Raw genomic sequence first — 13,713 nt, forward strand, 5'->3', positions numbered from 1 at the left:
CACCATTAAAAGATACAAACAAAAGTAGTATGATTAGAGGAAGATGTACAAAGGCGGTCTTATCGCTAAAAGGGCGATTTCTTCCAGACAACCTTTGGGTATAGGACAGCGCCTATGCGCTATGCGTATGGTTAGGAAGTGTACAAATAATTGTTATAGAAATTAGAATACATCACAATATATTATAAAATTACACATACATATATACATAAATATATATGCTTACACATTCACATATACACATATACTCATAGATATAAATATAAACAATTATTAATGATGTATTATTCTTATTAGATTTATTTTATTATTATCAAAGATTAGAGAGATCAGTCGAACTGAATTTGACTACATTATTATGTCAAGTTTTGTTTTTGTATACGAAAGCTAAAAAATGGAATTGAATTTTTTTTTATACACCTTTCAAGAAAGTTACCTGTGAAATATTCAGCGAATTCTTGCTCCATTTTCAGAGCACGTTCGTAAGTTTTCTTCGCTTGATCTTCGGTCATTCGCTTCGTCATTTCCCTGCATATAAAGAATATTAGTAAATTAAAATTCAATATTATTTTTTATATTTTTATTTAACAGTGAAGCAAATTAACTTACATTATAGATTCTACACTCTTTGGTTTAATAAATATGGCAATGGGATATAGTTGCGCCACTTGTAACCTCTTAATGGCGTTTCCGCTCACATCCAAAATGCAATGTTTGCCCTAAAAAGAAAATAAAACATTTTATAAAAAAAAGTCCCACGCCGCGCCGCGACTTTATTTTCGTGATAAATTCGTGAACTTCTTAACAAATTTTCATTCTGTTACGGATTTCAATTTGTAATAAGTATTTATTGAAATTTAATTTAATATTCATCATTCTAGTTGTTGTTCAAATTGACCAGTTGAAGTCCTTTAGGCAAGATGATTTGATTGGTCAAGAGGCGTGGCTAAGTGACAGCGATGAGTCACTATTTTCTTAACGCGAATAGACAATTGGGTGCAAATGAATTCGGTCCGTTTTATTGTTTAGAGATAGAATTTTTTTGTTAGCAACATATATATGAGTTGACGTAAGTGGTTTCTGAGAGGCTACACGTCTGCGAATACGGTACGGTAAATTTTGCTTTGAGTTTTTGAAAAAATACTTATTTTTTACTGTGTTGAATCTGTACAAAATTTATTGCAATTGCGGGAAGATTTTATTTTGCTGCTTTAATTCGAAGAAAAATGCAGATGTAGCGCAAATAATGCTTACAGAACCCTAGTGGCAACTTTCAAAAAAACTTGGACGTTTCAAGAGAGGTGATTTGTGTTGGAAAATGTTCTAGCCCAGGAAGTCTAAAAATTCGACGACAAGAAATTGGACAGTAAGCAATGAAAATCAGATTTAAACACAAGTAAATTCAGTTCACTATGATTAAAAGACACGGGAATAATTTTAAAGCAAGGCAATACAGGCAATAATAATAGGCATACTATGACAATTCTAAGAATAAAAAAGAGTACGTCCCTTCAATCGTTGTTATCAATTTTAGTAGCAACATAAAACCAAATATCTACGTTTTGAAGGTAATCCGTAAAACCTGGTGATTGATTCCATTACAGGCATTCATTACAAATAGCAATTGATGTACTTTAACCGACGCTTACGAGGAAAGACAAGCTAATGTTGTTTTCTTCAATGTTAGCGTTCATGTTATCGCATTATTAGTGAAAAATTATTAAATAGCAGGTATGCGGAAGATTTCAGCATTTCTGCTGTGTTTACCGAACATAGTTCTTTAGGATTAGTCGTCATTCCAATGAATGCAGCATGATTTAGCGACAGTTCATTTCTTTCGAAAAAAATAAAAAAGTTGTTAAAATTCGGATGATAAATATCTTTAGAAATGGAATTGGAAAATTAACTGAGAGATAGGGAAAAGTACTAATTTTCGTGAGACAGTAGGTACTTCGATTAATCAGTTTTTACTCCAAAAAAAAAAAAAAACGGACCGAATCAATGTGGGCCCATAAAAGACATAAGTGAGGACCGACCGAAATTTCGGTTTTTGTTTCGGAAAAAATGGACCAAAAACTTCAGACCCGCCAACTCTCCGTTTGAGTACCGTTCCGAAATTCCCGCGCCGCTGGCTTACATCTCAAAAAGTAAATATTTAGTATCTTATACGAACATAAAATCTATTCTATGCGGAAATAAATATTTAAAATACACTAGACTCGTATACACTGTTTGTTACATTTTCTGCGTGCGTTCGGTTTCGGTTTCGGCCGAAACTGGCCAAATTTTCCAAGCCAAATGCCGAAATTTCGGTTACGGTTTCGACCAAAAAATCCGTTTCGATTGGACGCATAATAAACCACGTACTTTTTCAGCCACTTCCCGTACAGAGGCTACGGATGTTCCGTAAAGGTTATCGTTGTACTGGCCCGCCTCTATGAAGAGATGGTTCTGAATGTCGCGCTCCATCTGTTCGCGACTGCCCACAAAGTGGTAGTCGCGTCCGTCCACCTCGTAGTCTCGACGAGGCCGCGTCGTATCTGATAGGTTGGAGAACAAAACAATAGTAACAGAGTAAAGTCCAGCTTCTATATTAAAAACATCGTTTTGCTGTCATGTCTAGTTCGAATTTAGTTGTGCAAAACGAATGGTTTTTTCTACACTTTTTATCCTACAAGACTAACTGCGATTATTATTTAGGAACTCCCGACATTTCGGCGTGTCGTTGCTGGCCTCTTGGTCGCACGTGATTAACGGTAAGTCCCGTAGAATCGAAAGTGTTCATATACCCCGGTTTAATATTTTAATACGAAGCATTACTCGTCTTAGTACGATTAGGTTTAGCTTAGCTTCTTTACAAGCAACCAGATATTTTTCAAAATTTACAAGGCTTCCATGCCAATATACCTACGAAACATTAGACATTTTTTAAACCCACCCATCCAAAAGCAACGATAGAACATGTGTTTCGCCTAAGAATCTTAAAACAAGATTCCTATTTAAAATTAAAACTTAAATATCTTAATTATTTTTATTACCGCTATAGCCGTAAGACGAATATAAATTGGAAAAAAGTTTTCTAAGATACAGCTCTGTGTGGATGGACTCATTTAGCATCTATTGCTCTACAGAGCGCAGTAAATACTGCGACTCTTGAATTCCATTATAACGTTTTAACATATTACAGTTACGTTACTTACGAGGCACGCAGCTGCCGAACTTGTCAGGGAACTCCGATATAAGATCATCGTTGATCCTATCTTTGAGTGGACCCAGGATAATAACAGGTCTAGTGTAATTAATAGTTAACTGCTGTACTGTTTCGTACGACAAAACCGCTTCGTCTTGACCTGAAAATACAAAATTAAAACTATGATACATTTGAAATGATACGATGGAGAACTAATGAAAGATTTGAGTAAAATGGTTCTGTAATCTATACTATCGAGAAAACTTTGGACCGTATGGGTCTTTAAATTAATGTAGCGTCTCGATTCCGGTCCTATATTCAGAAAACGATTCGTAGTTCACGAGCCGTTAAATTTCGAAAACAAAACGTTTGAAACTTAACGTTCTGTTAGCAAAACGAACAATTTTCTGAATATAGGAACCGGGAATAAATGTACTTAAATAATAGCTAGCAACTATTCTATGTCGATATATATACAAATTTTTGATATTAGATTCTTGAAAGGTTTTCATAAAACGTGCGACGTGCTCTATGACTAATTACTATACGTATTCACTAAAGATATGTGCTAAATAATTCAGTGATATATTAAATCAAGTTTATTTCATAGCTTCAGTGCATTTAATACATTGGAAAAGCGAATTAAAGTTGCGGTTGAATTATTTTTTCTTAATATATTAAAATTTTAGTAAAAAATTACAACAAATAATTCAACTGCATCTTTTTTTTAGAAGACTTAGGTCTAAATAAGAATATTTTTCTAGTTTAAATTATAAGTCAGTATTAATACATAGCTACAAAATTGTCTTTTAGTATACTATGTAAAGTAGGTACTTATTTTCTAATCTTATATATAAAATTCTCGTATACATATAAAAATCTATTAAAGAATTTAGCCACCCCCTCTCTTCCCGTGGGTGTCGTAAGAGGCGACTAAGGGATAACAAGGTTCCACAACCACCTTGGAACTTAAGAAGCCGACCGATGGCGGAATAACCATCCAACTGCTGGCTTTGAAATACACAGGCCGAAGACGGGCAGCAGCGTCTTCGGTGCGACAAAGCCAGTACTGCGGTCACCAACCCGCCTGCCCAGCGTGGTGACTATGGGCAAAACACACGAGTTCACGCTATTTTTGGCGTAAACTTGTGGAGGCCTAAGTCCAGCAGTGGACTGTATAGGCTGTAATGATGATGATGATATAAAAATCTATTTACCGTTTCTGATTTTGCTGAGATTCTTACCTTACTATGAAAACTTAATTTTTATAATCGAAGTGATTTGACATTTATATTATAAAATGACGTACACCGGCGTATAAATACATGCTTCGCAACATTATTGTAACAAAAGTAAACGATTTCTTATATAAGCCAGAATTACATTTAAATAGTAAAAACCGAATAAAAGTATATTGTACTTGTTAATAATTGAAAAACATTAATTCTGGCTTAAGAGTTTTTTGAACTATAAGCAATTTCCAATTTGTACATTATAAAAAAAAAATATTACAATTGCTAGGCTAATTAAAATAATTACAGCGTTTCTAAACATCAGAAGCAAAAGTTTAAATATTGAAACAAACCAGCAAATAAAATCAACCTTAAGCCCGAATGATCTATGTCGGGAAGTCGATATATATGACTGTAGTCATGCTCGTGGCGTATGTAATGTCTAAGGCAAAGCGCATAGTAGTGCGAACATGCGCGGCCCTGAAGCGACCACTACTGTGATAGAGGCGGCTCTAGTGTCCTCGTGTGCTTCCAGTGGCCCACTCTCCCTTCACAAGTTAATAATGACTAACAAATTTATGGTGTCGTTCAGACTAGAGCGCAACGTCCCATCTAATGTGAGTGAAAATTTTCCTGCGTCGATGGTGGATTTAATCGTGTGCGTCGAGGCTATTAGATTCGTCGCGTTTTATGAATTAGAAAAAAAAAAAAAACTAAACAAGGATATGACAAATAATAGAAAAAAAAAAATCGAGTGTTATTGAAATGAAAACTACATTTCTAATTGATGATCATAACCAGAATGCGGGAGGTAAGGTATCGGCTACGGCACTCGCAAGCTACGCCTCACTCCCAAAACTTACTCTCGTCCTCGAGATATATGAGCGTTATCTCCTCCATCATGGGAAGTTCCACTCGGTACAAGATTTCCCCTACACGTAGAAAAATTCACGTTATACACAAACTGGATTATATTCTGCACTTTGTAAATGGTCCGTATAATGGAGAAGATCAAAAATAGGAGGCTGTTTATGGTTGATGGAAAAGTTTAATGTGATTTTACGAACTCGACAACGGTGAAATTAATAGTCGAAGCGCCCCGTACGCGTGAAATGTTAGCGCAGGTCGTCTGCCTAGGTGAGTAGCTCACTTAACATAAAGGCAAAAAAAAAAATGTATTTGATTGATAGGATGGTGAGTGCGGTACGCTGTACGTTCGCTCCGGCTAGGCAACTAGAAGCACAGGACGGCGGCCGAACGTGTGTCAAACCAAACCGTGTGCCTCGACTGGCCGTACACCTAGCGACATTTAACCGGGGCGATGCTAGAATACTGATTCATGCCCATTAAGCTCAATACTCAATACATTGATGTATATCGAAAACATAGCGAAGTTTGGGGGCCATCCATAAATTACGTCATACATTAAGGGGGATAGGAGTTCGACCAAGTGTGACATTCTGTGACAAGGGGAGGGGAGGGATCCAAATTTTTTGACATCATATTTAGAAAAATAATATATCTAAATGTTACTAGAACTTGACATTTGAACTACGCACCTATTAACGATTAACTTAAAAAATTATAGTTTTGTTTTTAGCGAATTAACACTCGCTATACTAGTTTATACATTTTTATATCTACTTTTCTATATTTCATATGGTTGGTGTTAATTTTATTAAAAAATAAATAAATAAATGGACATAAAAATTGTGTCAAAATAGATGTTAAATTTAATAAGTAATAATTTATAAGTTGAAAAATTTAAAAATATGTTACGTCACACTAGGTAGTAAGTAGGGGGTTTCATAAATGTGACCATCTATAACAAGGACGGGGAAAGGATCAAAAAGTCGTGAAATTCGTGTGACGTAATTTATGGATGGTCCCTTTGTAACAAAATTATACACAACATGAGTCTTTTTTTTTTCTATTTGTAACGTACAAATTATATGCGAGCTAGTATCGGTCGAAGAGACGTCGCAACTTCGCAAGTCTGTTAAAAAATTCCTATAGTTTACGGCTTTTATACATTTTGTACTTTACACAATTGATATAAAGTTTATTAAGTTATGCACAATTTTGTTACAAATAATGCGATTCCGTCCCGTCAAAATGTAGAATGAGCCTATATTACACAAAACAATAAATAACGTCATATCTTGCGAGTTGTAGGGACTGTTGGGATAGTGATACAGGATCTATATTATGCAATGCTTAAATAAAATTAATTTAGCTTGTGTAGGTAATACTTTTAAAAGTAATTATCTGGTACAACAAAAACAATGTTTTAAATGAAATTTGATTGAAATGTTATGTGATTTAAGGCCTGTCGCACCGGTTGCCGACAACGTTTCAAATAGTTATTCGACAGATAACTTTAACCTGGCATATAAATTTTACAAGCTTTTTTACGCTTTGAAAATCGACGAAAAGTATAGTCGCTTCAGCGTGTAATAACTCCACTGCTGGGTATAGGCTTCTTTCCCCATGTAGGAGAAGGAGGAGGGTTGGCAGATATATTCCCTACTCTGAGTAACGATCGCTATCAGGTGTACATAATAACAACTGGGAATGACTGCTTAACTTGCTCTCCGAGGCACGGTGGGAAGACCCGTAGACACCACAAGGACTGCACAAACACTCAGACCACGGCAAACGAAATGTTTGTCATGTGCGGGGATCGAACCCGCAAACACCAGCGCAACAGCCACACCACGGCGTGTCCTCCGTGACGTGATCAAAAGTATAGTCAAATACAAATATTTTTGTAAAATTGAAAATGTATAACAACTTGATAATTGTTGAATTTTTAAGTGTACAATACTAAGAAATTTAGATTCATATAAGTTGTTACAATAGATGCGTTTGCTTCACAATAAAGAAAAATTAAACCACGAGCGTACACGCCTCTTTTTCGTGATCGAATAGAGATGGCGTTACATATGTAAATCGTCAATCGAAATATAATAACTAATATATCTTTACACGTATTATAAAATATCTAGAAGTGTATTTATTTGCTTATAATTGCCGATATAAGCAGAGTAATAAATTGTTGAACTACATCAATTCCTGATACTATAAAAGAAAAAATAAGTAGTTAATTGTAATAAAATTACAAAATAAATTATTTTACTGTAAATACCTTCAAAATTAATGTTTTTATCGTCCGGTAAAAATCTTTGTCACCTTATTCTGCTGATAAATTACAAGCCTCCTAATCCGTTAGATATCAGTGTCTAATCGTAAACATATGAAACCAAAAGTCGTAGTTTATCTGGTGTATAAGAAAGAGCCTAACAAACTGTCAGAGACGTTGTCGTGAGCAACCAGTGAACGGGTCCTCAAGACATTGAAGGGTGAGTATGTTTAAATTATAAGTTTCAACGAGAAATACGTATGTTTTTTTTTATGTTTGGTACACAATTTTCAAGCAACAAACATATTACGCATATACCTACTTCAAATTATATTACTAAAACTTCTATAATTAATTATGAAGCATTATCATGCTTTCCAGAGACACTACAAGCGTTAATTTACTCACACCAATTTAACTGGAATAACACTCAATATTTTTGAAAACCAATTAACTAACCATTTCACCTAACTAATAATAAATTGTTATCGACTCCTTGCTAAATTTGTAGATCTACAAAAACATTAACATATTTAAGGTTTGGATCATCAATCTCCTTAAACCGCGTTGTTGGAAATAAAAATCACATTACCTATAATTGAGCAAGACCTTACATAACCGCATTAAATTAAAATGGTATAACATACGAGTAATATAATTAGGAAAACATTTATATGTATAGACAATGCGTCATTTTTAAACGGTTAAAAAAGCACACAGCTCCAATCAAAATAGTATTTTTTTTTTTATAAATTAAGATAATATTAGCAGCCGCATGATGAGGTTGCGTTTACTATCGTCGAAATCTTATCGATCTTATGATGGGATATTCTGTTTGTTAATATACATTTAAAAAATAAATAAAAATAAAAACTTGGGCACAGAGGTCATAAGTTTTGATAATTAGGAAAACCGAAATGGTGTTAACAAAACAAGAAGATTAGTTCAAAAATTTATTTTTAATGACGAACAATTATAAAAAAAATTCGAGTTTCAAGAGAGAAAAGTTGTACGTTCCTAATATAATTTACACGATAATACAATTGTAGTATATAATATGTTTTGCATCATCACTTTAAGCAAATAATTTTTATTATAATATGAAATATTTCTCCTTAAACTCGCTTATAAATGAGTGTCGAGTGTTACAAGTGATGTGTGAACATGGACCATGAAAACTCTTAAAATAATTAATGATAGCGTAACGAAATAGATCGATAAGACAACGTACGGGCATAATGACCTAATTACGAACAGCGAAATAGCAAAAGTAATATACATATATGACATATAGTGCACTCACCGTCGGCATTTGTGTCCTCTTGTGTGTAACAAAGCATGAAAGCTGTAACAAAATCGCATGTTACAATTTTTTTTATGACTCCACACCTCGAAGCAGGTTTAGAATACAATCCAAGAGTTTATATACCAGCATAAAAGTTGTAAAGCTGTTAGCACTGATACGGTAACGTCGTGATATCAAAATGTCAGTATATATTTTTAGAAGTTTAATTACACAATTTGTTGCAAAAAATTGGTTATCGCAGTGACTTGTTAGTTGATTTACAGTGAATTGCAGAAATATTAAAGATTATAGTTGTAGAAAGAGAAAATTGCTTCACTCGTAACATCATTCGCCCTGCCGTCCACTGACTAAAAATGATATTATAAAAATTTTCCACTCTATGAACACTGCAATTATTATCAATTGTTATTCTTTTTAGTGGAAACTCGGAATATGTTTAATGATGATGATATTATTATCAAAAAATTTATTATTGGGAAGTAATACCATTGTAACTACTTGTAACAGACATATTAATCTATGTATAAACATTTTGTGAAACAGTGAAAACACTCTGAGCTGGTGAAGTTGAATTGAATCAATTCACATTCTAGCCTTCTATTATTTATTGCAGAATATTGCATTTAAGGTTGTATCAGAGACTGGAATATCGCGCGGTTTCGCTCGTTATATTAGTATATTATGTTTAGAAGTTTAAGATAATATTTGACAATTTAAACAAGCAAAAGATTTGTAGGTGAATGTGACAAATTGTTATACTTTACGTGATTATAAACTACGCTTATTATTTTGAAGCAAGTTTAAAAGTTTAAAATCTTAACAGCAATCGTTTCAAGAGCACCCAACTAGAAATATTTAATTTATGAAATATTTTTATAATATAACCTATTTCCAATAATACAGTGTTGCTGAAATGAGGTAACATATTAATACTTACGCTCTTGGTCCGAGCCATCTTCTGATTTACCATCTTCGCGACTCTTCATGAACGGGAACTTTCTGCTAAACGACAATGTTTTCTTTTTTCTTTCTAATGTCGACTGACTCTGAAATTTATTTAATAATATCACGTATATTAATTTATGTTTTTGATATATGTTACATTTAAAAACCATTTTTTTCACCTTTAGAAACAAGTGTTGAGACAAAGAATGAATATAAATTGAAAGAAAAGTTTTATAAATTGTATACTACTCAGTGTTTTTAATGATTTTTACTCTATATCTATCAGAGATGTGGTACAATGTAAAAAGCACTATATTAACCGGATCATATTGTGAGTAGGTTAGTAGTGATAAGGTGGAGGCGATGAGGTGAGGAGTGCGGTGGTGTGGCAGGTGCCGGTTGGTGGGTTGCCGGTGGTAGGTGGCCGGTGGCGAGGGGCGGGTGGCAGGTGGCGGGTGGTAGGTGGTAGGTGGCAGGTGGCGGGTGGTAGGTGGCCGGTGGCAGGTGGTAGGTGGCAGGTGGCAGGCGCCGTACCGTGCTGACGGGCGTGCCCTGTCCCTGGAACTTGACCTGGCGGTCCCTTGCACGCTGCTTGCGCTCCCAGCGCCGCTTGGACGGGATGATGCCCACGGCCTCGGGGTCCGTACTGTCCAGCCGTCTGCGAACACCACACATTACGTTTCCTAAAATCATCTATCTAAATCTATATTAATTCATTAATTCATACTCATTAGTATTAGTACTCAATTTTATCTATATTTACTAGTTTTTATAAAGTACGTACGTAAAGTACGTAATACGTGAATTTATAATCAATAGTTATGGAAGGAAATAACTGATGTCGAAATTCCTACTGAAGCTACTATATTATGTAAAATCAAGGTGACAATATAAAGTTAACAATGAGAAACATTTTACACTTTTGAAATCATTTTTTTATAAGGGGGGAAACAAGCACAGTACCATCTGATGTTAAATGACTATCGTCCCATGAAATCTCCGACATAAGAGGGGGGTTTTAAAATTTTCCAATTTTTTCACTTACCTAGCTTGCCACCATTCATCGTCGGATGCATTAGTGACGTGCAATATATCACCATATCGGAATGGTAGGCCTCTGGATGGTAATCCGTCGTCTCTAATGGGATCATAATCGAATAGTGCTCTAGAAATAAACAAAATATTATTAAAACTGGAAAAAAAATATTCACAATACCTTTATATCTATAGATTTTTTTTTTATCGTTACTAATTAAGTATTTTTAAACAATTTAATTATCATAAGTTTACCTGAATTACTTGTATAAATAAGAATTTCGATATTTTAATATCACACTCCATTTCACATAATATTCGTACGAGACCATTGTTGGGAACACTGATAGAGGTTTTATAAAAAATTAAAGCAGGAAATAATAATTTACACTTGTTTCTATTATATGTTGAGTTTATTTTAATTATATAGAATGTGACTGCGTTCCTAGCATGAGAAAAAATACCTAGCTTATTTTTAAATTTGGCTTTGTTTAAATGAACAAGCTACTTCGATAGACTCGTTCCGTTTGATACCTTTCGTGAGCGCGTAGGGCACGGCTATAACTTACAATGAAAAACATTCTACGAGAAAAAAATTCGCTTTAGTTACTTGATTTGAAAGAAGTCATGTCAAGTTAGAAATGATTCGCTTCAGCCTGTAATATCCCACTACTGGGTATAGGCCTCTTTCCCCATGTAGGAGAAGGATCAGAGCGATCCTAACGATCGCTATCAGGTGTACATGATAACAACCGGGACCGACGGCTTAACATGCTCTCCAAGGCACGGTGGGGAGACCCCACAAGGACTGCACAAACACCCAGACCACGGCAAACACCTGTATGGCCAATACAAATGTTTGTCATGTGCGGGGATCGAACCCGCAACCGCCAGCGCAACAGGTACAATCCATGACTGTAACCTTTGCGCCAACACAGCGTCACGGTCATAATTAGGTATAGAAGAAGTGTTTTCTTTACCTTACATATAGGGATCGCTTTTGAGATGTTCTCAGGAGTGTATGATGTTGTTTTAGTTCATTGATTCTAGCTTCAAATTTATTGTATTCTTGTGGCCTGTACACGACAGTCAATTTGACGTTCTGCCCTGTGCTCTGTAAGACAAAATAAAAGGATAGTGATAAAAATTCAATTAAAAAAAAATAGACAAGAAAACTAAAGTTATTATATGAAATATGGCACAAATTCAAAGTCCAGTGACAAATTTTTCTACATATAAGCACATTGTTAAGTGATCACACATAATTGTACTTCATTAATTCAATTCTTTTATATACAACAGTTTTTATTAGGTCTTGCTGTTTGTTCACACATTAAATATGTAAAAGAAGTACCAATACGGCAACAAGCTGTATATGTACAGATAATGAGTCATAGGTTTATAGTGTTCTGCTACGCAATTTAATTAATTTCGTTTGTTTGTAAATCACGTATGTGTTTTTAACCGACTTCAAAAAAGGAGGAGGTTATTCGACCGTATTTTATTTTAATGTATGTTCAGGGATAACTCCGTCGTTTATGAACCGATTTTGATAATTCTCTTTTTGTTGGAAAGAAGATATCCTAAAAGTGGTACCATGATAAGAAAACCAGGATCTGATGATAGGATCCCAGAGAAATCGAGGGAGACTTTCGAAAATCCGCATAACTTTTTACTGGGTGTACCGATTTTAATGATTTTTTAATTTAATCGAAAGCCGATGTTTATCATGTGGTCACATTTAAATTTCATCGAGATCTGATTACATCTTTTGGAGTAATCTTTGATAATGCGTATTTACTTGACTATTTTTTCGTCTACCTACGTTGTATTACTTATTGATATAATTGAAGTCGGTTTTTCTTCGTTTGCCTAACATACTGCTCACAATTATTATAACAAGCTTTAATTTAGTTTATGCACATGATAAGAGTAAGGATTATAAAACATACATATATTATTTAGTAGATTTATTTATTTTTTATATAGCTAGGTCGGAAAGAAAAACTTTTCTTTTAATCCATATATTATTATAATTAATTAATTGGCTTAAATATAAATACTATAATTTTTTTTTTATATATAACTTGGTTGGTAAACAAGCGAACGGTTCACCTGATAGTATGCGATTACCATAGCTTATAGACGTCTGCAACACAAGAAGCATCGCAAGCGCGTTGCCGACCCTATCCTCATTCCCGCCCAGGAGCTCTGGTCACTTTACTCACCAATCGAAACACAAAACTGTTTGAAAACAGTAATATTTAGCTTTGATCTTCTGTAAGATCGAGGTACTAGCCCAGTCTCGGCTGCTCCATATTTTGAGCAAGAAATTCTCTCCTGTGCCCTACCAAATACTCTAGCAATCGCTTACCATTAGTTGAGCCGTACGCATGCTTACAGACTTCATTTTTTATATAAAAAAAAAACGAGTGTGCTTTCGAAACGACTGAAGTAAAATAAATATCTCCCTGTCGCGCAGAGCAAGCCAGCGAGGACGGAGGGAGCGCGGGTAGCGATACCTTGAGCGCCTTGGCGGCCTGCTCGTGCGTGGCGTGCGCGAGGTCCACGTCGTTGACGGCCAGCAGGCGGTCGCCGCGCCGCAAGCGCGCCGAGCGCTCGGCGGGCCCGCCGGCCAGCAGGAACGACACGTAGATGCCGTGCCCGTCCTCGCCGCCCACGATGTTGAAGCCCAGCCCCGCCGGCCCCTTCTCCAGCTCCACCACGCGCGCCTGCTCCTCGTCGCCGTCCGCCGCGTCCGACGACCGACGCAGCGAGTTCGCCGTGCTCGAAGCTGTTAGGAGGGCTGTACTATCGTTAGTGCTGTATTTGTTCGATTTTGAAAGGGGAGCTCCTATCGATC

At 35.5% G+C, this 13,713-nt stretch overlaps 1 protein-coding gene across 1 annotated transcript in view; it reads right to left on the bottom strand.

The window, feature by feature from the left end:
• The window catches only part of LOC123655941 (disks large 1 tumor suppressor protein), a 39,704-nt gene that overhangs the window by 510 nt on the left and 25,481 nt on the right, over positions 1–13,713 (bottom strand). Inside the window, exons 11-21 of the mRNA XM_045591679.1 lie at positions 13,373–13,644; positions 11,831–11,964; positions 10,861–10,980; positions 10,350–10,473; positions 9,808–9,916; positions 8,868–8,909; positions 5,286–5,354; positions 3,201–3,350; positions 2,368–2,540; positions 610–719; positions 437–528 (exon numbers count right to left, since the gene is read on the bottom strand). Of these exons, the coding sequence (XP_045447635.1) occupies positions 437–528; positions 610–719; positions 2,368–2,540; positions 3,201–3,350; positions 5,286–5,354; positions 8,868–8,909; positions 9,808–9,916; positions 10,350–10,473; positions 10,861–10,980; positions 11,831–11,964; positions 13,373–13,644 (1,395 nt within the window). The remainder of the gene's footprint in view (positions 1–436; positions 529–609; positions 720–2,367; positions 2,541–3,200; positions 3,351–5,285; positions 5,355–8,867; positions 8,910–9,807; positions 9,917–10,349; positions 10,474–10,860; positions 10,981–11,830; positions 11,965–13,372; positions 13,645–13,713) is intronic.

The sequence above is a fragment of the Melitaea cinxia genome, chromosome 8 (assembly GCF_905220565.1).
Source record: "Melitaea cinxia chromosome 8, ilMelCinx1.1, whole genome shotgun sequence".
Lineage (NCBI taxonomy): Eukaryota > Metazoa > Arthropoda > Insecta > Lepidoptera > Nymphalidae > Melitaea > Melitaea cinxia.